Source organism: Somniosus microcephalus, unplaced genomic scaffold, assembly GCF_052327205.1.
Source record: "Somniosus microcephalus isolate GS21.2 unplaced genomic scaffold, FLI_Smic_1.0 unresolved_chr1, whole genome shotgun sequence".
Taxonomy (NCBI): domain Eukaryota; kingdom Metazoa; phylum Chordata; class Chondrichthyes; order Squaliformes; family Somniosidae; genus Somniosus; species Somniosus microcephalus.
The window spans coordinates 3,080,907-3,107,719 of record NW_028225179.1 but is presented as its reverse complement, the minus strand read 5'-3'; the positions used below and the strand labels follow the sequence as shown (position 1 = coordinate 3,107,719).

Here is a 26,813-nt window from a genome sequence, read left to right as displayed (position 1 = left end):
CAAGGGTAATAATCTCTGGATTACTACCTGAGCCACGAGCAAATTTGGCTAGGGTAAATAAAATCAGAGAGTTAAATGCGTGGCTAAAAGACTGGTGTGGGAGAAATGGGTTTTGCTTCCTGGGGCACTGGCATCAGTACTGGGACAGGCAAGAGCTGTTCCGTTGGGACGGACTTCACTTGGCCAGTGCTGGGACTAGAATCCTGGTGAATCGAATAACTAGGGCTGCAGAGAGGGCTTTAAACTAATTAGTTGGGGGGAGGTTTTAAGAGAGCAAAAAATAAAAATGACAGCGGAGAAGGCAATAGAGCAAGGTAGCAGTGGGGGAATTAAAAACCAGAGCGTGTCAGGAAGGGACAGAATGTATAATGAAAAAGGTAAAGTAGTAAAAGGGGTAAAAGCAGGAATACATTGTCAGAAAACATATTTGAAAATTCTTTATCTGAATGCACGCAGCATTCGTAACAAAATTGACGAGTTGACGGTGCAAATAACTACACATGGGTATGATCTGGTGGCCATTACGGAAACATGGCTGCAAGATAATCATGACTGGGAACTAAACATGCAAGGGTTTTTGACAATTAGGAAGGACAGACAGGAAGGAAAGGGAGGTGGGGTTGCTATGTTAATCAAGGATGGGATCACTGCAATAGTCAGAAATGATATTGGGTCAAAGGATCAGGATAGTGAAACAGTTTGGGTGGAGATAAGGGATAATAAGGGGAAACAGTCACTAGTGGGTGTAGTCTATAGGCCTCCTAACAGTTGCAACTCTGTTGGTCGGAGTATAAATCAGGAAATAGTTGGGGCTTGTAATAAGGGAACAGCTATAATCATGGGGGATTTTAACTTTCATATTGACTGGACTAATCAAATTGGGCATGGCAGCATTGAGGAAGAGTTCATAGAGTGTATTAGAGACGGGTTCCTTGAGCAGTATGTAACTGAACCAACCAGGGGCAGGCAATCTTAGATCTGGTCCTGTGTAATGAGACAGGATTAATAAAAAATGTCCTAGTAAAGGATCCCCTTGGAATGAGTGACCACAATATGGTTGAATTCCAAATTCAGTTTGAGGGTGAGAGAGTTGGATCTGAACCCAGCGTACTAAGCTTAAATAAAGGCGACTATGAAGGTATGTGAGTAGAATTGACTAAAGTGGACTGGGAAAACAGATTAAAGTGCAAGACGGTACAAGAGCAGTGGTCTACATTCAAGGAGATATTTCACATCTTTCAAGATAAATATATTCCACTGAGGAAAAAGGGGCGTAAAAGAAAAGACAGCCATCCGTAGCTTAGTAAAGTAATAAAGGATAGTATCCGACTGAAAACAAGGGCATATAAAGTAGCCAAATCTAGTGGGAGGATAGAAGATTGGGAAGCATTTAAAAGCCAGCAAACAATAACTAAAAGATTAATTAAGAAAGGGAAGATAGATTATGAAAGTAAACTAGCAAAAATATAAAAACAGATAGCAAGAGTTTCTACAGCTATATAAAAAGAAAAAGGGTGGCTAAAGTGAATGTTGGTCCCTTAGAGGATGGGACCGGGAAATTAGTGGTGGGGAACATGGAGATGGCAAAGACGCTGAACAAATATTTTGTATCAGTCTTTACAGTAGAGGAAACTAAAAATATCCCAACACTGGACAAACAGGGGGCAATGGGGTGGGGGGGGGAGGAGCTAAACACGATTAAAATCACTAAGGAGATGGTACTCGATAAAATAATGGGACTTAAGGCGGATAAATCCCCCGGACCTGATGGCCTACATCCTAGGGTCTTGAGAGACGTGGCGGTAGGGATTGTGGATGCATTGGTGATTATTTTCCAAAACTCCCTGGACTCAGGAAAGGTCCCGGCAGATTGGAAAACTGCTAATGTAACACCCTTATTTAAGAAGGGAAGTAGACAAAAAGCCGGAAACTATATAGACCAATTAGCCTAACATCTGTGGTTGGCAAAATGTTGGAGTCCATTATTAAGGAAACAGTAACAGAGCATTTGGATAAACATAATTTAATAGGACAGAGTCAGCATGGTTTTATGAAGGGGAAGTCATGTTTGACAAATTTGCTCGAATTCTTTGAGGACATAACATACAGGGTGGATAAAAGGGAACCAGTGGATGTAGTGTATTTGGACTTCCAAAAGGCATTTGACAAGGTTCCACACAATAGATTACTGATCAAGATAAAAAATCACAGGTTTGGGGGTAATATACTGGCATGGGTGGAAGATTGGCTATCTAACAGAAAACAAAGAGTTGGGATAAATGGTTCATTCTCGGGCTGGCAATCAGTAACCAGTGGTGTTCCGCAGGGGTCAGTGCTGGGACCCCAACTCTTTACTGTAAAGTCTGTGGGTTGTGCAGTAAATAAATACACAGACTTTTGAAGTACAAACAAACAGGTCTTTACTATTCAGAGGTCAGGGCGAATCTGCCCTAGTTATCCTGTAACATCACTTATATACTGGTGTGGTCACTGTTGGTATTACCGTATACAGAAGCCAATCAAATAGTGCCACACCTAAAGTAGTTCTCTTAAAGGTGAACGGTTACACTCAATCGTTCCCTTAAAGGTAGACGGGTACATACACTACAATCCTCCCTTTTTAGCTTATTACTTACAGGGTCCCCGTTAACATACATATCTTCAACTTCACATAACAATTTACAGATATACTCTCGGTGGAGAACAAACAATTTACAGAGATAATTCCGGTGGAGTCAACGTCATATAAAACAGTTTAAAGATATACTTTCGGTGGGAACAGTTCACAGGTTCAGTCTCTGCGGAAACAGTTCATAGATTCAGTCTCTGATCTTGACTCATTCCGAACAGCATCTCTTTGGTGTAGCCGGTTCACATGGCCAGCGTGACTCCTCCATAGCCTTTTTCTTAACGTAACAGCTTGACCTTCCGTCCTGTTGAACCAGCAGTGCGGACTTTTACAACCAACTGGCTGTCTTGATAATTTTCGGGTTTTCAACTAATTTAGCCCCTTTCATGGTGTCCCGCCTGAGATGATAGTATTTTAGACAGTTATTATCTCCTGCTTCTTCTTTTTCTTTTCTGCCTTTTTGAAACTCTTGGAGCTCCTTTCTCTGCGGCCATCTGTAGCGCCACCAACTCTCTATGTTCATTAAACCTTAAGTGCTTCATGTGGATTTCTGTACTTTGGGAGTTTTCATCACAAACTGGGCAGACCAGATCCTCGTAATATTCAGTGTCACTCAATAGGTCAGGATAGTATTCGGGGTCGTCCTGAGCTAGGCCAGTGAGGGGCCCTTCTACTTCCTTCTTATCCAACTGGACGTTAGCCGACGGTGGTTCCTTCTCTGACCATCTTTCTTGAAAAGACTTCTTCAAGCATTCATATTCATCCCGCTCTTCCTGGGATGTCTGCCATTCCTTCACGCCTGGCCTCATTTGTGAGTTCAATACCTTCCCTTCCATCGGGGATTCCGTTATCAGGCTATTTAATCCTTCTACTGAAGTAGCTGTTTCCGCATTCTTCTGTTCCCCTTGACGTAATTCAGCATACTTTTGACATCCATGTGCAAGCTGTGTTGCCCCCTCAGCTCTCTCCGTGACTTTTGGAAGCTCCGAATTCTTTCCCTTTGAAACCTGAAACTCGTGTTCCCATTTTGGAGTCTTGTCCCTCAGCGTGTATAAGAGTTGGCTGGCCGTTAACTCTTCTATGGGGACACTGTGGATTAGCGCCTTCTCCATTTCATCCACCTTTCCCTCCAATGTTTTCACCTTCCTTTCCTCCGGTCCTTTGGTTTTAAGCGCTCGAAGAAATTGCGCCTTGGTGTTCTCTAACTCCTGATCAGGGGCCATTCTTACAGTCTCTGTGTTCCTTCCATTGGCCTTTCCTTCCACTGCCCGGATTCCTAGTTGAATATGTTCTTCAAGTTGTTGGACCTCTGCCATTGCCGCCTCATATTTGTCTTGGGTTTCCTTCAATAATTTAACGAGTTCTTGGACATCTTGAATTTCACGTTCTGCTATGTCTTCCACCTCTAATTTTCCATCTACGGATGGAATCTCTACCGATGAGTCTGTCTTGGCCTGGAGCTCGTCAAACATTTCCTGCAGCCTTTGTAATTCTCGCTCATGTTCAAACTTTAGTTGTTCATATGCTTTCACTAAAACTAGCTTTTCGGAGGTTGCCGAGTTAACCCCTTCCAGGATTGTAGTCTGGGCCCGTTCATACTGTTCCTTCAACTTGTTACACTCTGCTTGCAACGAGTCGTAGAGATGAACTGGGATAAAATCCTGGCTACCTGAAGATTCCTCTTCCTTTAGGTCGTTCTGTAAATAGTCTAGTTCCTGAACATTTTCAGGGAGATGTGATCGGTACTTGGCCACGATGGCGCTATGGTCGCTCTTTTCTCGAGCTAGCTGTCTCTGTTGTCTTTCCAGGTTCTCCCATTCAGTGTCCCAGAACTTTTCCATATTTTTCATCTCTTGTACGAGACGGTCACTCCACTGTTCTAATTGTTGTCATACTTTGACATAAGTTTGAGTCCGAGCTCGGTGTTCTTCCGTCGTGGATGAATCCTTAGCTTGAACAGGCTCAGAATTCTCTGTCAACCTGGAGTTCGCTCTGTAACTTTATTCTTCTTGGTGACATAAGTCTTTCTGCATGTCTTTGTTTCCTTCCCCATCGTCGGCAAGTCCCCTTTAGCCTTGCCATGCATATTTGAATTGGTCTTATCGTCATCCATCTCAGAATCTGAGCTGATAGCTTGCACCGAATCCTCCTTCATTATGGCTTTTAGGTAGTGCCATTCCATGTCTATTTTCTTAATCCACTCCCATCCTAGAAGTGGTGGTCCTCCCTCAGGTAATACGTACAAATTCATTCTTGGGTGTTCTTTCCCTCTATCTCTCACCTTGACTCTTATTTTCCCCATGGGGTATACATTATGCCCTGTGTATGTCTGTAATACGAACTTGGTATTTCTCAAAGGTATGTGAGAGAACAGCCGGTGGTAGTCCCTTCGGTTGATGACTGATAGAGCTGATCCAGTGTCCAGCTCCATTCGTACTTGGACTCCAGCTATTTTTAGTACGACCCAAATCGTTTGTAGATCAGTTTCTTTCCCCACATTGTGGATCTTCAGACTACCCAGCTCCTGGTTGTTTGGGTCTGAGTCTGAATTCTGTTCGTCTGAACTCTTTTCAGCCACCTTGTGTACCTTGTTGTACTTTTCTTGTGGTGGCTTCCGTTGATTGTTGGTCTTTTTCCCGGACCTGCATACCTTCGCGATGTGACCCAGTTTGCCACATTTCCGACACTCTTGGTTCTTAAACCAGCAGTGATTCTGGTCGTGCGTGGTCTTCCCACAATGGTAGCATTTTGTTGTGCTCGAAGTAATTTGGTCCACCCCAAGTGCCACCGCCTTTAGCTGCATTTTGGCCGTTCCTTTCGCTGCGGCTTCGTGTGATGCAGCTATGAGGACAGCCCTGTCCAGTGTGAGGTCGTTTTCTTCCAGTAGTCGCTTCTGCGTTCCTTCTTTGGACAATCCGCATACGAACTTGTCCCGCAGTGCCTCTGTCAGATTCCCTCTGAACTAGCAGTATTTTGCTAGCCTACGCAGTTCGACCAAGTATTCCGCATTGCTTTCGTCTTTCCTCTGCGTTCTTGCGTAGAATTTGAATCGCTCAGCCAGCATCAACGGTGTGGGGTTCAAGTGGTCCTTCAGCACAGCCACAATTTCTTCGAAGGTCTGATCCGCTGGTTTAGCTGGTGCTATTAGATGCTTCAAGAGCCCATATGTTTTGCCCCCATCGAGTTTAGCAATGTTATCGCCTTGTCGTCTTCCTCTATTTTGTTGGCTTCGCAATAGATCTCTATGCGTTCCACGTACGTGGCCCAGTCTTCTATTTCAGAATTAAAATCGTTAATATTCCCTCGCTTAGGCATCTTTCTTTTGTTTGAAGCAGCACAGTATTTCTTTAAGTATTATTTATTATCTTTTTTTTTTCTAAAATGGCGGTTTTCCTGCGAAAATGGCGGTTTCCCGCTCTTCCCTTCTCTCTCTCTCTCTCTCTCTCTGCCCACTTCAATGGCAGTTAAGATGGCGGTTCTTTTCCCGCGAAAATGGTGGTTTCCCGCTCTTCCTTTCTCTCCCCGCCCTCTTCAATGGCGGTTTCCCGCCTCTGTCGTCTTCTCCGCCTAATGGCGGCTTTCCGCGTTTCTCCCTGGTGTAAGGGGTACGCTTTCCCCACAGCAGACAGGTTCAGCCACTGGGCTGGCTCTCGCACGGCTCCCCTTACTCGGCTCTGTCTTTTCCTCCCGCCCGCACGGCTCTACCGGCGCTGGGTACACCCCGTTAACGGAGGACAGTTCAGCCGCTGGACTGGCTCTTGCGCAGTCTCTCTCTCCCCGTGCTCGGCTCTGTCTCTCCCTCTCCCGCACGTTCAGTTCTACCGGCTCTGGGTACACCCCGTTAACGGAGGACAGTTCAGCCGCTGGACTGGCCCTCGCGCAGTCTCTCTCTCCCGGTGCTCGGCTCTGTCTCTCCCTCTCCCGCACATTCGGTTCTACTGGCTCTGGGTACTCCGTAGGTGGAGAACAGTTCAGCCGCTGGACTGGCTCCTCGCAGTCTCTCACTCCGCACCCGGCTCTCACCCGCACGGTTCCCGTTCGCCTCCCCAGCCCCCTCGCAGACCGGTGTTTCCCTCCCCGGCTGCGGCTGGGTTTCTCCTCCCGCGCCTACTCGCAGGTTCAGCGCTTCGTGGCTGCGGTCGCTGCCCGGATTTTTCCCGCCGATCGCAGTCCGGCTGTCACCCGACGCCGTTGGACCCGACTTTTGGCTGGTACAGCTCCCCCTCGACCGAGGTCGAGTGCTCTGCCCTTCTCCTCCGGATACTTCTACCCCTTCCCCTACTCACAGTCTCTTTGGCCGCCTTGTTTCTTGCTGGTCGGCTCACTCCACACCGTGGTAGCAGGGTAATCAGTGCCTGTTGCTGATGAAGCTTTTGTTGCTAGTCTTCCAGCTTCTGTAAAGTACCACACTTTCTGTTGTTGTAGCCTCGTGTTTTCTTTTGGTAGCACGACGAGGGCGGTTGCCTCTCTTCGACGCTCTTTGTTACTTTGCTATTCTTGCCGCAGGGTACGATCGGACTCGTCACCACTGTAAAGTCTGTGGGTTGTGCAGTAAATAAATACACAGACTTTTGAAGTACAAACAAACAGGTTTTTACTATTCAGAGGTCAGGGCGAATCTGCCCTAGTTATCCTGTAACATCACTTATATACTGGTGTGGTCACTGTCGGTATTACAGTATACAGAAGCCAATCAAATAGTGCCACACCTAAAGTAGTTCTCTTAAAGGTGAACGGTTACACTCAATCGTTCCCTTAAAGGTAGACGGGTACATACACTACATTTACAATCTATATTAATGATTTGGATTAAGGGACCGAGTGCAACATATCCAAGTTTGCCGACGATACAAAGATGGGAGGGAAAGCAGTGTGAGGAGGACATAAAAAACCTGCAAAAGGACATAGACAGGGTAAGTGAGTGGGCAGGGATTTGGCAGATGCAATATCATGTTCGAAAGTGTGAGGTTATGCACTTTGGCAGAAAAAATCAAAGAGCAAGTTATTATCTAAATGGAGAGAAACTGCAAAGTGCTACAATACAAAGGGATCTGGGGGTCCTGGTGCATGAAACACAAAAAGTTAGTATGCAGGTGCAGCAGGTGATCAGGAAGGTCAATGGAATCTTGGCTTTTATTGCAAGGGGGATGGAGTATAAAAACAGGGAAGTCTTGCTTCAGTTATACAGGGTATTGGTGAGGCCACACCTGGAATACTGCGTGCAGTTTTGGTTTCCATATTTAAGAAAAGATATACTTGCTCTCGAGGCGGTTCAGAGAAGGTTCACTCGGTTGATTCCAGAGATGAGGGGGTTGACGTATGAGGAAAGGTTGAGTAGGTTGGGACTCTACTCATTGGAGTTCAGAAGAATGAGAGGCGATCTTATCGAAACATATAAGATTGTGAGGGGGCTTGATCGGGTGGATGCAGTGAGAATGTTTCCACTGATGGGTGAGACTAGAACTAGGGGGCATAATCTTAGAATAAGGGGCTGCCCTTTCAAAACTGAGATGAGGAGAAACTTCTTCACTCAGAGGGTAGTAAATCTATGGAATTTGCTACCCCAGAGAGCTGTGGAAGCTGCAACAGTAAATAAATTTAAAATGGAGATAGACAGTTTCCTAGCAGATAAGGGAATTAGGGATTACGCAGAGAGGGTAGGGAAGTGGACGTGAGTCGAGATTCGGACCAGCCATGATCCTATTGAATGGCGGAACAGGCCCGAGGGACCGTATGGCCTACTCCAGCTCCTACTTCTTATGTTCTTATGTGCAAAGGCCGATGATATTCAGGTCCTGATGAATCGAGTGACTCTGTCAGATTTTGACGTGATGTTTGGTCTGAGCTTCCCGCCTGTAACTGCTCCACTTCTATAACCCTGTAAATTGAGATCAGAAAAGGATCAGAGGCAAACTGTTGTTTAATTTTCCCCTTTCCGAACCTAGGGGCAGTGAAGCTGATTTTCAGGCCCCAGCTGCTGCACAGGTCGGTTGAAAGGATCAGCAGTAATGACGGCTGTAATACCCACAAGCCCCCGGCGCTGCAGAAAGTGCTCTGTTGACTCTGAGTCCCGCGCATGTGCTCATGGCCCCCGCGCTCTCCCTCCTGCTCTACAATCGCCCGTCCCGATCGGTCCGCAATGCGCATGCTCAGCGCACAAAACCCCACACGGTTGGAAGATCGGGCGCGCATGCGGAGCCGCAACATCTTGTACGCGTGCGCGGCTCAGGTGGGGGCGAGTCGGTGTTTCGCCTCAGCTGCCAGGGAGATGCACAGGATGACCCAACATTCTTGCAGTCAGCAATCACTCCCTCGTTTCTTTAATAAAAACAGAAAATGCTGGAAATACTCAGCAGGTCAGGCAGCATCTGTGGAGAGAGAAACAGAGTTAACGTTTCAGGTCGATGACCTTTCGTCAGAACTGCTTGTTCTCCAGTGGCTCAGTGGGTAGCACTCTCGCCTCTGAGTCAGGAAGCTGTGGGTTCATAGTCCCACTCCAGAGACTTGAGCACAAAAATCTAGGCTGACACTCCAGTACAGTACTGAGGGAGTGCGGCACTGTCGGAGGTGCTTTTTTTGTAGGAGACGTTAAACCGAGGCCCCATCTGCTCTCTCAGGTGGACGTCAACGATCCTATGGCACTATTTGAATAAGAGCAGGGGAGTTATCCCTGGTGTCCTCGCCAATGTGTTTATCCCTCAATCAACATAACAAAAAACATAGATTATCTGGTCATTATCAGATTGCTGTTTGTGGGAGCTTGCTGTGCTCTAATTGGCTGCTGCGTTTCCTACATTACAACAGTGACTCTACCTCATTGGCTGTAAAGCGCTTTGGGACGTCAAGTGGTGGTGAAAGGCGCTATATAAATGCAAGTCTTTCTTTCTTCACTGGTCTCACCAGCGCCCTCTTCTGGCTGATGGTTGATTGACAGCCGAGCGTTCGCGCATGCGCACACGGAGAGTGGCGGTTTGGACCGAGTCCGGCACAGCGACCCCTCCCGGTCACCAAGGGTAATAACTGCGCATGCCCAGAGGACACCAACCCCCCTCCCCCATTCAGAGCTGCGCCTGCATGGTCGGATCCTGCCAGACGGAGTCGGCGCGGGGCATTCCGGGGAAAGGCCTTGGTGCCGGTTCCAGAGTCACAATTGGTGATGCAAAGTGAGTTTTCTCCGCTCTGATTGGGTGGAGAATCACACGGGGTGGGGGGGGAGTGGGGTTCGGGAGAGAATAAAGAGAAATAGAAAAACCTGAGAGTCCGTGAGGCCCCGGACCGAGCGCAGTCAGTTGGACGGAGCACGTGATCTCCTCGGGGACACGTGGCCCGGGCCTGCGGCCTGATTGACGGGAGCTTCCGACCAATAGGGAGCGAGCGGGGCGGGGCTGGAGGAGCGAGCCGGTGGCGGGTCCTCCAACCAATCGGGGAGCCCAAGGGGCAGGACTAGCGCTGGCTGATTGTCAGATCCGCAGGGTAGCGAGTTTCTCCAGTCCCTTGTTCAGGGCCCGGGGCCAGGGGAGGCTGTGGGCCTTTATTCCCCGCATTGGACACAAGGCTCTTTGGCTCACAACACACTGGCTCAGGTTTTAATAGAGACTTTTAAAATTCATCAGTAAAAGCAGATAAACCCCGTGCTTCTGTGGAACAAACTTTCTAATATTTTATAGAATTATAGAATGGTTACAGCACAGAAGGAGGCCATTCGGCCCATCGAGCCCATGCCGGCTATCTGCAAGACCACTTAAGTGAGTCCCGCTCCCCGCCCTTTCCCCGTAACCCTGCAAATTTCTTTCCTTCAAGTACTCGAGGGGCCGAATGACCAACTCCTGCTCCGATCTTCTATGTATCTTTTATCCGAGGCACAGGTAGGTCCCACAGTGGCGGCGGCGGCGGACCTGTGAGGAGCGGCGGCGGTGATATAAAGCGAGGTGGTGGAGCAGGTAGGCCCCACAGCAGCGGACCTGTGAGGAGCGGCGGCGGTGATATAAAGAGCGAGGCGGCGGAGTTCATAGGGTGTCTGTAATTCCTGTGACACTTCCTGTGTCCCTGATAACCATGTGTGCGGGAAGTGTATCCAGCTGCAGCTACTGACAGACCACATTGCGGTGCTGGAGCTGCGAGTGGATACATACTGGAGCATTTGCGATGCTGACGACATCGTGGATAGCACGGTTAGGGAGTTGGTCACAGTGCAGGTAAAGGCTGCACAGGCAGGAAGAGAATGGGTGACCACCAGGCAGAGTAGTAGGCACAGGCAGGTAGTGCAGGGGTCCCCTGTGACCATCCCCCTCTCAAACAGATATGCCGCTTTGGATATTGTTGGGGAGGATGGCTTATCAGGGGAAGGCAGCAGCAGCCAACTTCCTGGCACCGTGGGTGGTACTGCTGCACAGGACGGGAGGAAAAAGAGTGGGAGAGCTATAGTAATAAGGAATTCTATTTTAAGGGGAATAGATAGGCGTTTCTGCGGTCGCAAATGTGACTCCAGGATGGTATGTTGTCTTCCTGGTGCAAGGGTCAAGGATGTCTCAGAGCAGCTGCAGAACATTTTGGAAGGGGAGGGTGAACAGCCAATTGTCGTGGTGCATATAGGTACCAACGATATAGGTAAAAAAATGGGATGAGGTCCTAAAAGCTGAATATAGGGGGTTAGGAGGTAAATTAAAAAATAGGACCTCCAAGGTGGTAATCTCAGGATTGCTACCAGTGCCACGTGCTAGTCAGAGTAGAAATAGAAGAATATTTCAGATGACTACGTGGCTAGTGGAATGGTGCAAAGGGGAGGGATTCAAATTCCTGGGACATTGGAACCGCTTCTGGGGGAGGTGGGGCTAGTACAAACCGGACGGTTTGCACCTGGGCAGGACCGGGACTGATGTCCTAGGGGGAGTGTTTGTTAGTGCTCTGGGGGAGGGTTTAAACTAAAATGGCAGGGGGTTGGGAACCTGAGCAGGGAGACAGAGGAAAGGGAAACAAGGAAAGAAGCAAAAGACAGGAAGGAGAAAAACAAAGGTGGCGGTCAGAGAAATCATGGGTTTAAATCAAACATAGCCACAGTAAATAATAATTCTAAAAGGTGTAAGAGTGTTAAAAAAACAAGCCTAAAGGCCTTGTGTCTTAATGCGAAGAGCATTCGTAATAAGGTGGATGAATTAGTTGCGCAAATAGAGGTAAACGGATATAATATGATTGGGATTCCGGAAACATGGTTCCAGGGTGACCAAGGCTGGGAACTCAACATCCAGGGGTATTCAATATTCAGGAAAGATAGGCAAAAAGGAAAAGGAGATGGGGTAGCATTGCTTTTTAAAGAGGAGATTAACACAATTGAAAGGAAGGATATTAGCTCTGCTGATGTGGAATCTGTATGGGTAGAGCTGAGAAATACCATGGGGCAGAAAACGTTAGTGGGAGTGGTATACAGACCCCCAAACAGTAATGCAGAGGTTGGGGATGGCATTAAATGGGTAATTAGAGATGCGTGCAATAAGGGCACAGCAGTTATCATGGGTGATTTTAATCTACATATAGATTGGGCTAACCAAATTAGTAACCATACTGTGGAGGAGGAATTCCTGGAGTGTATACGGGATGGTTTCCTGGACCAATATGTCGAGGAACCAACTAGAGATCAGGCCATCTTAGACTGGGTATTATGTAATGAGAAGGGATTAATTAGCAATCTTGTTGTGCGAGGCCCCTTGGGTCAGATCGATCATAATATGATAGAATTCTTCATTAAGATGGAGAGTGAAGTAGTTGACTCAGAGACTAGGGTCCTGAATTTAAATAAAGGAAACTACGATGGTATGAGGCGCGAGTTGGGTAGGATTGATTGGGGAATGTTACTCAGGGTTGATGGTGGATAGGCAATGGCAAACATTCAAAGATCGCATGGATGAACTACAGAATTTGTTCATCCCTGTTTCGCATAAAAATAAAACAAAAAAGGTGACTCAACCGTGGCTAACAAGGGAAATTAGGGATAGCATAAGATCCAAGGAGAGGACATATAAATTGGACAGAAAAAGTAGTAAACCTGAGGATTGGGAGCAGTTTAGGATTCAGCAAAGGAGGACAAAGGGATTAATTAAGAGGGGGGAAATAGAGTATGTGAGTAAGCTTTCAGGGAACATAAAAGCTAACTAGATATGTGAAGAGAAAAAGATTGGTGAAGTCAAGCATAGGTCCCTTGCAGTCAGAATCAGGGGAATTTATAATGGGGAACAAAGAAATGGCTGGCCTATTAAATACATACTTTGGTTCAGTCTTCACAAAGGAGGACACAAATAACCTCTGAGAGATGTTGGAGTAACATAGGGTCTATTGAGAGGGAGGAACTGAAAGAAATCAGTATTCGTAGGGAAATGGTGTTAGGGAAATTGATGGGATTGAAGGCCGATAAATCCCCAGGGCCTGATAATTGACATCCTAGGGTACTTAAGGAAGTAGCCCTAGAAATAGTAGATGCATTGCTGGTCATCTTCCAAAATTCGATAGACTCTGGAACAGTTCCCATGGGTTGGAGGGTAGCTAATATTACCCCACTATTCAAAAAAGGTGGTAGAGAGAAAACGGGGAATTATATCGATAGTGAGGAAAATGCTAGAGTCCATTATAAAAGATGTAATAGCAGAGCACTTGGAAGACAGTGACAGGATTGGACAAAGTCAACATGGATTTACAAAAGGTAAATCATGTTTGACTAATCTACTGGAATTTTTTGAGGATGTAACTGGTAGAATAGATAAGGGAGAACCAGTGAATGTGGTGAATTTGGACTTTCAGAAGGCTTTCGATAAGGTACCCTATAAGAGATTAGCGTGTAAAGTTAAGGCACATGGGATTGGGGGCAAGGTACTGACTTGGATAGAGAACTGGTTGGCAGACAGGAAGCAAAGAATTGGAATAAACGGGTCTTTTTCTGAGTGGCAGGCAGTGACTAATGGGGTACCGCAGGGATCGGTCCTAGGACCCCAGCTACTCACAATATATATAAATGATGATCTAGACGAGGGAACTAGATGTAACATCTCCAAGTTTGCAGATGACACAAAGCAGGGTGGGCGTGTGTGAGGAGGATGCCGAAAAACTCCAGTATGATTTGGACAGGTTGGGTGATTAGGCAGAAGCATGGCAGATGCAGTCTAATGTGGATAAATGCGAGGTTATCCACTTTGGTGGCAAAAACAGAAAGGCATATTATTATCTGAATGGCAATAGATTGGGAGAAGGGGAAGTGCAATGAGACCTGCGTGTCCTTGTGCACCAGTCACTGAAGGTAAGCATGCAGGTGCAGCAGGCGGTTAAGAAGGCAAATGGTATGTTGGCCTTTGTAGCGAGAGGGTTTGAGTACAGGAACAAGGATGTCTTGCTGCAGTTGTACAGGGCCTTGGTGAGACCACATCGTGAGTATTGTGTGCAGTTTTGGTCGCCTTTTCTGAGGAAGGATGTTCTTGCCGTGGAAGGAGTTCAACGAAGATTCACCAGGCTGATACCTGGGATGGCAGGAATGATGTATGAGGAGAGATTGGGACGATTGGGCTTGTACTCACTGGAGTTTAGAAGAATGAGAGGGGATCTCATTGAAACCTATAAAATTCTGACAGGTCTGGACAGACTAGATGCAGAAAGGATGTTCCCAATGGTCGGGGAGTCCAGAACCAGGGGTCACAGTCTAAGGATACGGGGTAAGCCATTTAGGACAGAAATGAGGAGGAATTTCTTCACCCAGAGAGTGGTGAACCTGTGAAATTCTCTACCACAGAAGGCAGCAGAGGCCAATACATTAAATATATTCAAGAAGGAGTTGGATATATTTCTTAAGGCTAAAGGGATCAAGGGGTATGGGGAGAAAGCAGGGACCGGGTACTGAATTTTGATGATCAGCCATGATCGCATTGAATGGCAGAGCAGGCTAGAGGGGCCGAATGGCCTACTCCTGCTCCTGTCTCCTATGTTTGTATGTTTCTATGCTTCCGTTTGAGCTGGAGTGGAGATGGAGGAGAAGCTGCTGGGTTTAACCGCCAGTACTTCTGAGCCCAGGAGGACACAACAATTTCCAATGTGAGACTGTCAGGGGAGGTGGATTCTGGGGGAGATTAGGTTGTTAATCAGACACTGTCCGTACAATGTAAAAGAGTATTGTTTTAGGAACAAGTATTTCTGTACAGGCTTTTAATCCAGTTTACATCTACAGATTTGTTTTAATTCATTCTTGGGATGTGGGTGTCGCTCGCAAGTGCACCAAATATTGCCAATCCCCAGTTGCCCGTTGAGAAGGGGGTGGTGAGTCACCTTCTTGAACCGCTGCAGTCCGTGTGGTGAAGGTATTCCCACAATGTTGTTCAGTAAGGAGTTCCAGGATTATGACTCAGCAACGATGAATATATCTGAGTCAGGATGATGTGTGACTTGGAGGGGAACTTGGAGGTGATGATGCTCCCATACAACAGCTGCCCTTGCCCTTCTAGGTGGTGGAGGTTGCGGGTTTTGGAGGTTCTATCAAAATTCTGGTCGAGTTGCAGATGTATAAAGTTCCTTTCCTTCGCCCCTCCCCCTCCCCCTCCCACCTCTCTCTCTCTCTCTCCTCCCATATAGGCCAGAGTCTTGTGTAGGCCCAGACCAGGTGGTGGATTCCCTTCTCTGAAGGACATTAGTGAACCAGTTGGGTTTTTATGTCAATCCAGCAGCTGTCATGGTCACTTTTTTCCAGTGCCGGCCCCACAATTGACCAGATTCATTGAGCTCAATTTCACAACCTGCCTTTGTGGGTTGTCTCTCACGCTCCATGTTTTAAATTAATTTTACAGGGCACTGGAAGGGGAGGACTTACAGACAGGAAGCTCAAACCAAACATCACTTCAAGATCTGACAGAGTCAGTCGACTCATCGGATCTGAATATCACCGGACTCTGAACATGGAAGCAAAAAGCACCGTTCACAGCAGGGAGAAACCGTACACGTGTTCTGTGTGTGGACGAGGCTTCAGCCAACCCTCTGGCCTATCGAGACACAAGTGCATTCACACCGGGGAGAGGCCGTTCACCTGCTCTGAGTGTGGGAAGGGATTCACTAATTCATCCAAACTGCTGATACACCAGCGTGTTCACACCGGGGAGAGACCGTTCACCTGCTCTGAGTGTGGGAAGCGATTCATTGAGACATCCCACCTGCTGAGACACCAGCGAGTTCACACTGATGAGAGACCTTTTAACTGCTCGGACTGTGGGAAGTGCTATAAAAGTCCCGAGGCCCTGATACGCCATCAAAGTGTTCACACTGACGAGAGACCGTTCAGGTGCTCTCACTGTGGGATTGGGTTCAGGCAGTCATCTGAGCTCACTATACACCAGCGCACTCACACTGGGGAGAGGCCATTCACCTGCTCTGAGTGTGGGAAGGGATTCACTCGCTCATCCACCCTGCTGAATCACCAGCGAGTTCACTCTGACGAGAGACCTTTTAAATGCTCGGACTGTGGGAAGTGCTTTAAAAGTTCCGGGGAACTGATGTTCCATCAACGTGTTCACACTGACGAGAGACCGTTCAGGTGCACTCACTGTGGCACTGGGTTCAGGCAGTCATCTGAGCTCACTGTACACCAGCGCACTCACACTGGGGAGAGGCCATTCACCTGCTCTCACTGCGAGACTGGGTTCACTTGCTCATCCACCCTGCTGAGGCACCAGCGAGTTCACACTGGGGAGAGGCCGTTCACCTGCTCTGAGTGTGGGAAGGGATTCACTCAGTCATCCAACCTGCTGACACACCAGCGAGTTCACAAGTGACTGCAGGGGTTGGATTCTGCTGTTGTTGCTGCTGTTAATCACATCCAGGACTGAACCATGTTCATTCTGACAGGTGGGGATTGTTTCTGCTGATATTAATAACCCCTATAACTGGGCTGGGGTTTAATATTCTGGATAGATGTCAAATAAACCAGCTTTGTTTTAAACACATTATTGTAGATTTTCTTCTTTCCCACCTGAGTGTTTAGCATCACCTGGCTGGAGCTCAGAAAGGACAATCGGGGGGAGGATCGTACAGCGGGAACAGAACTCCAGCCTGGACACAGTCCTTCAGGGCTACACTGAGAGGGGCAAACGGCAGTTTGGTCTTTCTCATCTCTCTTCACTGACAGCAAAGTCCCCATGAGGGTTAATCTCGAGGCGTGTGAGAAACATGTGCCAGCCGCTCTCTGCCATGGTTCAGAGCTCCTAGGCACGGAACAGAAGGCTCCTTTAGGAATGTACCCCAGTGCTTTTTTTTAATGGCTGTATTAACCTGTGTTGCTACTTTTAGTGATTTGTGTATCTGTATCCCTGGATCCCTCTGCTCCTCCAGCCCATTTAGACTCTTAGGGGGAAATTCGGTGGCGCCCCCTTTGGGTCGCTAAGGTCACCAGGGCTAATTTTAGCCCCCTGACAAAGTTAGTGCCCCTGCGCATTAAATTCAGTGGTAGCGCCCCAAGCAGGAGGCGGGGTGCTACTGGAAGCACTCCCCTCCCTCTTGAGGTGATACCAGTGAATTTCACGGTGCTTCGTGTAACAGCGCCATGCCCGTCGGCACATAGCACCGCGTCATAGCAGGCCTCCCTCCCTGATTAAAGGGGAGGGGCCTAGCACTGCGCTCACCGGGGCCCTGCTGGACCACCGGGGAGCGGGGTGTTGGATCAAGAGGAGCACAGGGCTGAGCGATTGCGGCCGACACCCCAAAGAAGACAGGGGAAGGGGGCATGTGCTGGCAGTCGGCCAAAATAAAAAGTTGCCGCCCGACACCTGTCCTTTAAGTGGTGTCGCCGCGGCTGCAGGAACGACCCCTGACCCTGTCGGACATATTGTCCGGTGATAGGTCAGGGGTCGCTACCCAAGGTTGCAGCCAGGGTGCTGCGCATGGTGATGATGTCATTGCCGGCGGTGCAGTGCCGCGGGGCACTACCGGCTGCCGCCGCCGTTAACCTCCCGCTGAATATCACAGGAGGCACAAAGCAACCCAATTTCACCCCCTTGTCCAAGTAATGTGTGGCCTCCTTATTCTTCCCACCAAAACACACCACCTCACACTGATCTATAGTGAAATTCATTAACATACCTCCTCACACTGATCTACAGTGAAATTCATTAACACACCACCTCACACTGATCTATAGTGAAATTCATTAACACACCACCTCACTGATCCATAGTTACATTCATTAACACACCACCTCACTGATCTATAGTGACATTCTTTAACACACCACCTCACACTGATCTACAGTGAAATTCATTAACACACCACCTCACAGATATACAGTGAAATTCATTAACACACCACCTCACACTGATCTATAGTGAAATTCATTAACACACCACCTCACACTGATTTATAGTGACATTCATTAACACACCACCTCACACTGATCTATAGTGAAATTCATTAACACACCACCTCACACTGATCCATAGTGAAATTCATTAACACACCACCTCACACTGATCTATAGTGAAATTCATTAACACACCACCTCACACTGATCTATAGTGAAATTCATTAACACACCACCTCTCACTGATCTTCCATGAAATTCATTTGCCAATTACACCCCGATGCTGAAATTTATCAATGGCTCCTTGCATTTTGTCTTCCTCAGTATTAACTCTTTTGTTGTTATCGACAAGCTTTGAAATTGTTCTTCTGACTCCCAAGTCCAAATCGTTTATGAACAGCAGTGATCCCAGCACCAATCCCTGTGGAACACCATTGTACCTGAACTCATAAATCACTCTGCTCCTCTACTCCTTTTAAAGTTTTACATAAGAATATAAGAATTAGGAGCAGGACAGGGTCACACGGCCCCTCGAGCCTGCTCCACCATTCAGTAAGATCATGACTGATCATCGACCTCAACTCCACTTTCCCACCTGATCCCCATATCCCTTGATTCCCCTAGAGTCCGAATATCTATCTATCTCAGCCTTGAATATACTCAAAGGCTTAGCATTCACAGCCCTCTGGGGCAGAGAATTCCAAAGATTCACAACCCTCTGAGTGAAGAAATTCCTCCTTGTCTCAGTCTTAAATGGCCGACCCCTTTTCCTGAGATTATGCCCATTAGTTCTACACACTCCAGCCAGGGGAAACAACCTCTCAGCATCTACCCTGTCAATACCCCTCAAAATCTTATATGTTTCAACTTAAAATGTACATTTCTCCTCATTTTTCCTCCCAAAATGTATCACTTCACATATCTCTACACTAAATTTCATCTGACCTCTCCCTGTTCAATCTACTAACCCATGTATATCACATTGAAATCACTCTTCACAGTTCCCCACACTCCCTATTGTGGTCTCATCTAGATATTTTGATCTTGTGCTACATAAACCCAAGCCCAGATCATTTGCCTATATTGAGAAGAGCAATGGTCCCAACACTGACCCTGGGGGACACCACTGTTTACATCCCTCCAGTCTGAACATCCATTAACCACTACTCTCTGTCCTTTACAAAACTTCCTATCCACGCTGCCCCACTCCATTTAATACCGTGAGCCTTAACTTGTCCTCCCACTTTTAAACGTTTGTGTATCTGAGCTGCTTGTTTCCTACAATACAGCACTGTCAGTGACTACACTTCCAAAGTACTTCATTGGCTGTGAAGCACATTGTGACGTCCTGAGGTGGTGAAAGGTGCTATATAAATGCAAGTCTTTCTTTCTTGTAGGTTTTAGAGATATTAACATAACAAGGCTAAAATTCATTGACATCAAATGTCTTATGTAATATGCATTATGGGAAAGAGAAGTTTAGTCTGAGTTAGAAATTCAAACAGGTGTTTCACTGCAGACAGGTCGCTATGGCAACACTGATAAGACATTCCATTCACTGAATCGACTGGTTGGAATCTGTAGTCAGATCAGGGGAAAGAACAGGGTGTGTCTGTTATTAAACACAATATAAGCTTAAAGCACAGTGAGTAGTAGAATAGATTAAATTATAATGTGTGCTGTTCATACGTATAATTGTAAAACTATAAGAAACAACATAAATAACAGTGGGCATGGTAGTTTAGGGATGATGAGAACATTACTGAAGAAAAGTAACTGTTGGGAACCAGGGAATGTGTCCTTGTAAATCACAGATTAGCGAACTTCCAGCTGTCTTTTCCTCGCTTCCTGCCAAAACCCAGCAGAGAAGACAAAGAAGAGTCAGGTGCCAGAGATGAATCACTGCAGGGTATAAAAGTGAGGGGATACTGATGTAAGGGGGCAGTCGGGACTGGAGATCAAACTCAGGGCACCTGAGGTTCCATCCAGCGGGCTGACCTCGTGTAATGTTAGTGGGTGTGGTATACAGACCTCCAAACAGTAATGCGGAGGTTGGGGATAGCATTAAATGGGAAATTAGAGACGCGTGCAATAAGGGCACAGCAGTTATCATGGGTGACTTTACCCGACCCTCTACCGACCCCACCCGACCCTCCACCGGCCCCAGCCCTCCCGACCCTCCACCAACCACGACCCCACCCGACATTCCACCGACCCCAACCCACCCGACCCTCCACCAACCCCACCTGAACCTCCACCGACCCTGGCCCCACCTGACCCTCCACTGACCCCGGCCCCACACGACCCACCACTGACCCCATCCCCACCCGACCCTCCACTGACACCACCCAACCTTCCACTGAAACCAACCCCACCCGACCCACCACCTACCCCGGCCCCACCTGACCCTCCACCGACCCCGGCCCCACCTGACCCTCCACCGACCCCACCCGACCCTCCACATACACCAACCCCACCCAACCCTCCACCGACCCCGGCTCCACCGACCCCACCCGACACTCTGCCGACCTCACCCGACCCGCCACTGACCCCACCCGACCATCCACCTACCCCGACCTGACCCCACCCGACCCTCCACTGACCCTGGCCCCACCTGACCCTCCACCTACCTTGACCCCACCCGACCCTCCACCGACCCCACCTGACCCTCCACCGACCCAGGCCCCATCCGACCCTTCACTGACCCCACCCGGCACTCCACCAACCCCACACCTACCCCGACCCCACCCGACCCTCCACCGACCCGGGCACCACCCAACCCTCCACCTACCCTGACACCACCCGACCCTCCACCGGCCCCACCCGACACTACGCCGACCCCGGCCCCACCCGACCCTCCACCGCCCCCGGCCCCAACCGACCCTCCCCCGACCCCACCCGACCCTCCACTGACACCGGCCCGACCCGACACTCCACTGACGCCAGCCCCACCTGACCCTCCACCGACCCAGGCCCCATCCGACCCTCCACCGGCCCCACCCGACCCTCCACCGACCCCACACCTACCCCGACCCCACCCGACCCTCCACCGACCCGGGCACCACCCAAACCTCCACCTACCCCGACACCACCCGACCCTCCACCAACCCCACCCGACACTACACCGACCCCGGCCTCACCCGACCCTCCACTGACCCCAGCCCCAACCGACCCTCCCCGACACCACCCGACCCTCCACTGACCCCACCAGACCCTCCACCGACCCCGACAACACCCGACCCTCCACCGACCTCACCCGACCCTCCACCTACCCCGACCCTACCCGACCCTCCACCGACCCCGGCCCCACGGGACCCTCCACCAACCCCAGCTGACCCTCCAGTGACCCCCACCCGACGCTCCACCGACCCCACCCGACCCACCACCGACCCCGGCCCCGCCCGACCCTCCACCTACCCTGACCCCACCCGAACCTCCACCGACCTCACCCGACCCTCCACAGACCCCGTCCCCACCCGACCCTCCACCGACCCCACCCGACCCTCCACCGACCCCACCCGACCCTCCACCTACCCCGAACCCACCAGACCCTCCACCGACTCCACCCGACCCTCCACTGACCCCGGCCCCCACCGACCCTCCACCTACCCTGACCCCACCCGACCCTCCTCCGACCCCACCCAACACTCCACCGAACCTGGCCCCAACCGACCCTCCCCCGGCCCCGGCCCAACCCCACCCTCCACTGACCCCCACCCGACCCCACCCTCCACTGACCCCGGCCCCACCCGACACTGCACCGACCCCGGCCCCACCCGACCCTCCACCGACCCCAGCCCCACCCAACGCTCCACCGACCCCGACCCCACCCAAACCTACACTGATCCTGGCCCCACCTCACACCACCTGACCCTCCACCGACCCCACCCGACCCTCCACCGACCCCGACCCCACCCGAACCTCTGCTGACCCCGGTCCCACCCAGCCCTCCACCGACCCTGGCCCCACCCGACCCTCCACCGACCCCGGCCCCACCCGACCCCACCCGACCCTCCACCGACCCCACCCGACCCCGACCACACCCGACCCTCCACCGACCCCGGCCCCAACCGATCCTCCACCGACCCCAGCCACACCCGACCCTCCACCGACCTCACCCGACCCTCCACCGACCACACCCGACCCTCCACCGACCCCACCCGACCCTCCACCGAGCCTGGCCTCACCCGACCCACCACCGACCCCAACCGACCCTCTACTGACACCACCCGACGCTCCACCGACCCCACCCGACTCTCCACTGACCCCAGCCACTCCCGACCCTCCACCTACCCTGACCCCGCCCGACCCTCCACCGACCCCACCCAACCCTCCACCGACCCCGGCCCCACCCGACCCTCCACCGACCCCACCCGACCCTCCACCTACCCCGACCCTCCACCGACTCCACCCGACCCTCCACCAGCCCCGGCCCCACCATAACCTCCACCTACCCTGACCCCATCGACCCTCCACCAACCCCACCCGACACTCCACCGACCCCGGCCCCACCCGACCCTCCACTGCCCCCGGCCCCAACCGACCCGACCCCGGCCCCACCCGGCCTGACCTGACCCTCCACCGACCCTGGCCCCACCCGACGCTCCACCGACCCTGGCCCCACCCAAACCTACACTGACCCTGGCCCCACCTGACACCACCTGAGCCTCCACCGACACCACCCGACCCTCCACCGACCCCGACCCCACCCGAACCTCTGCTGACCCCGGTCCCACCCAGCCCTCCACCGATCCTGGCCCCACCCGACCCTCCACTGACCCCGGCCCCACCCGACCCCACCCGACCCTCCACCGACCCCACCCGACCCCGACCACACCCGACCCTCCACCGACCCCGGCCCCACCCGATCCTCCACCGACCCCAGCCGCACCCGACCCTCCACCGACCTCACCCGACCCTCCACCTACCCCGACCACACCCGACCCTCCACCGACCCCACCCGACCCTCCACCGAGCCTGGCCCCACCCGACCCGCCACCGACCCCAACCGACCCTCCACTGACACCACCCGACGCTCCACCGACCCCACCCGACCCTCCACTGACCCCAGCCACTCCCGACCCTCCACCTACCCTGACCCCGCCCGACCCTCCACCGACCCCACCCAACCCTCCACCGACCCCGGCCCCACCCGACCCTCCACCGACACCACCCGACCCTCCACCGACCCCACCCGGCCCTCCACCTACCCCGACCCTCCACCGACTCCACCCGACCCTCCAACAACCCCGGCCCCACCATAACCTCCACCTACCCTGACCCCATCGACCCTCCACCAACCCCACCCGACACTCCACCGACCCCGGCCCCACCCGACCCTCCACTGCCCCCGGCCCCAACCGACCCGACCCCGGCCCCACCCGGCCTGACCTGACCCTCCACCGACGCTGGCCCCACCCGACGCTCCACCGACCCTGGCCCCACCCGACCCTCCACCTACCCCAGCCCCACCCAACGCTCCACCGACCCCGACCCCACCTGACCCTACACCGACCCCGGCCCCACCCGAACCCACCACACCTGACCCTCCACCGACCCCACCTGACCCTCCACCAACCCCGGCCCCACCCGACCCTCCATCGACCCCGACCCCACCCGACCCTCCAGTGACCCCGAACCCACCCGACCCCCCACCGACCCCGGCCCCACCCGACCCTCCTCCGACCCTGGCCCCACCCGACCCTCCACCGACCCCGGCCCCACCCGGCCCCACCCGACCCTCCACCGACCCCACCCGACCCCGGCCCCACCCGACCCTCCACTGACCCCGACCACACCCGACCCTCCACCAACCCCATCCCCACCTGACCCTCCACCGACCCTGGTCCCACCCGACCCTCCACCGACCCCGACCCCACCCGACCCTCCACTGACCCCGACCCTACACCGACCCCAGCCACACCCTCCACTGACCCCGGCCGCACCCGCCACCGACCCCGGACCCGACCCCTCCCCAGAACCCGGCCACACCCGACCCAACCTCGCCCCCCAGCCCCACCCGACCCGGCCCACCACCAACAGGGAAAACTGAGTTATTAATTTCCTGAAATACTTTGTGATTGCTGTAATATTCGAGAGAGAAAATTATATCAGCTCCGGGTTTGATTCAGTTTGTTTCTCTCTCTGTTTGTGTTTAGACTAAGCAACAATAATCTGGGAGATTCAGGAATGAAACTACTGTCTGCAGCTCTGAGGAAGCCGGACTGTAAAATACAGAAACTGCAGTAAGTACCAGACTGTGTGAGATAGTGTTTATAATAACTGGATGTCTGACACTGTACATTATTAGTATCAGTAATAGTGTTATTAATAAACTCTGGGGATTTACTCTGATTCCTGTTATTTCTCTCTCTGATCCCCAGTCTACGGAGAGTTGGTCTCACAGATTCTTGTGCCGAGGATCTCGCCTCCGCTCTCAGTACAAACGCTCACTGATGGATCTGAACCTGGGTAATAATAAACTGGGAGATTCAGGAGTGAAACTGCTGTCTGTGGCTCTGAGGAACCCAGACTGTAAAATACAGACACTGCAGTAAGTACCAGACTGTGTGAGATTGTGTTTATAATAACTGGATATCTGACACTGTACATTATTATTAGTATCAGTAACAGTGTTATTAATAAACTCTGGGGATTTACTCTGATTCCTGTTATTTCTCTCTCTGATCCCCAGTCTATGGTCTGTCGGTCTCACAGATTCTTGTGCCGAGGATCTCGCCTCCGCTCTCAGTACAAACCGCTCACTAACGGATCTGAACCTGAGTGATAATAAACTGGGAGATTCAGGAGTGAAACTACTGTCTGCGGCTCTGAGGATCCCGGACTGTAAAATACAGAAACTGCTGTAAGTACCAGACTGTGTGAGATAGTGTTTATAATAACTGGATGTCTGACACTGCACATTATTATTAGTATCAGTAACACTGTTATTAATAAACTCTGGGGATTTACTCTGATTCCTGTTATTTCTCTCTCTGATCCCCAGTCTGAGTCGTGTCGGTCTCAGTACAAACCGTTCACTGAGGATTCTGACCCTGGGATCAAACTCCTTCACAGACCGATCTGTCCCCGCTCTCCACCGCCTCATACTGACCTGCAGGAGTCTGGAGTGGATCGGGTGAGTGTTTGTGTTAATGTTTAAATAAAATATCAATGGGATTCAGTCACTTTTCTGGGTAATATTTGTCTGTAATTACTGTATTATTGAAATATTAACCCCTGTCTCGCGGTTGTTCACACTGATGTTCAATCTGTTTATTTCCTGTTTAATCTTTAATCAGTTTCAGGCCGTGGAGGAATCAGTTCAGTTCATCTGGAGAGAGACTCCTGAGGGTGCTGCAGGAAACAAGACCCGGACTGAGTGTGTCTGTGTGACCATTACAATTAATGATGTCACTGCTCCCATTGTGTGACCATTACAAGTGATGACGTCACTGCCCCATTGTGTGACCATTTCCGGCCGTTGATTTGATTTTAATATAATTTAAGGGTTTCCAGCTCGAACTGATCACGTCATGTCCCATTGTGAGGTCAGAGGCCTTGCCACAGGGTCACATGACTCAACCGCTCCCAGGCTGCACCCCTTTCAAAATGGATGTGTGAATGTGAGTGTCTGCAAATTGCAGAGTCTGTCTGAGTGTGTCTGTATGTGAGTGAGTGTCTGTGTGTCTGCAAATTGTAGAGTCTGTGTGAGTCTGTCTGTATGTGAGTGGGTGTCTGTCATCGATGACAAAGTCCAACACCACCTTCAGTGTGCCAGTGCAGCCTTCGGTCGCCTGAGGAAGAGAGTGTTTGAAGACCAGGACCTCAAACCCGGCACTAAGCTCATGGTCTACAGAGCAGCAGTGATACCCACCCTGCTGTATGACTCATAGACATGGACCATGTACAGCATGCACATCAAAGCACTGGAGAGGTACCACCAATGCTGCCTCCGCAAGATCCTGCAAATCCATTGGCAGTAAGGGGTAAGCCATTTAGGACAGAGATGAGGAGGAATTTCTTCACCCAGAGAGTGGTGAACCTGTGGAATTCTCTACCAAACAAGGCAGTAGAGGCCAATTCATTAAATGTATTCAAGAAGGAGTTGGATATATTTCTTAAGGCTAAAGGGATCAAGGGATATGGAGAGAAGGCAGGAACAGGGTACTGAATTTGTATGATCAGCCATGATCTCATTGAATGGCGGAGCAGGCTCAAGGGGCTGAATGGGGCAGACGGTGGTTGAAGGGGCGGGTGGGTGGGGTGCTTGGGTTGATGTGTGCTCCTTGCGCTGCCTGTGCTTGGCTTCCGCTTGCTCCCGGTGAAGAGACACGAGGTGTTCGGCACATTCCCGGATGCTTCTCCTCCGCTTTGTGCGGTCTTGGACCAGGGATTCACAGGTGTCGGTGGGGATGTTACACTTTTTCAAGGAGGTTTTGAGGGTGTCCTTGAAGCGTTTCCACTGCCCACCTGGGGCTCTCTTGCTGTGCCGGAGCTCCGAGTAGAGTGCTTGTTTTGGGAGTCTCGTTTCGGGCAGGCGGACAATGTGACCCGTCCATCGGAGCTGATCGAGCGTGGTCAAAGCTTCGCTGCTGGGGATGTTGGCCTAAGCAGGAACACTACGGGATAACATCAACGAGTTCCATCCCACCATCAAACTCACCATGGACTACTCCTCAGAATCGGTTTCATTCTTGGACACACGAATCCCTATCAAAGACTGACACCTCAGCACTTCATCTACCGCAAGCCCACGGACAACCTCACGAGGCTTCACTTCTCCAGCTTCCACCCTAATCACGTTAAAGAAGCCATCCCCTATGGACAAGCCCTGCGAATACACAGGATCTGCTCAGATGAGGAGGAATGCGA

At 50.9% G+C, this 26,813-nt stretch overlaps 2 protein-coding genes across 2 annotated transcripts in view; both read left to right on the top strand.

The window, feature by feature from the left end:
* LOC147093191 (uncharacterized) overlaps positions 1-16,568 on the top strand; it is a gene marked incomplete at its 5' end in the record, with an annotated part of 32,420 nt that extends 15,852 nt beyond the window's left edge. Inside the window, one exon of the mRNA XM_085974189.1 lies at positions 15,576-16,568. Within this exon, the coding sequence (XP_085830315.1) occupies positions 15,576-16,419 (844 nt within the window). The remainder of the gene's footprint in view (positions 1-15,575) is intronic.
* On the top strand, positions 9,681-26,176 carry LOC147093190 (ribonuclease inhibitor-like). The gene is made up of 6 exons (XM_085974259.1): positions 9,681-9,792; positions 24,098-24,184; positions 24,323-24,492; positions 24,634-24,804; positions 24,946-25,077; positions 25,241-26,176. The coding sequence occupies exons 3-6, from the start codon at positions 24,395-24,397 to the stop codon at positions 25,332-25,334; spliced, it is 495 nt and encodes a 164-aa protein (XP_085830385.1). The 5' UTR covers positions 9,681-9,792; positions 24,098-24,184; positions 24,323-24,394; the 3' UTR covers positions 25,335-26,176.
* Positions 26,177-26,813: the final 637 nt, after the last annotated feature.

Bases quoted from the DNA above. Each gene is read 5' to 3' on its own strand.
- LOC147093190 (XM_085974259.1), top strand. From the start codon at position 24,395: ATGGATCTGAACCTGGGTAATAATAAACTGGGAGATTCAGGAGTGAAA. The intron at 24,805-24,945 runs GTAAGTACCAGA...TCTGATCCCCAG, and splicing joins TGTAAAATACAGAAACTGCT to TCTGAGTCGTGTCGGTCTCA. The intron at 25,078-25,240 runs GTGAGTGTTTGT...ATCTTTAATCAG, and splicing joins AGGAGTCTGGAGTGGATCGG to TTTCAGGCCGTGGAGGAATC.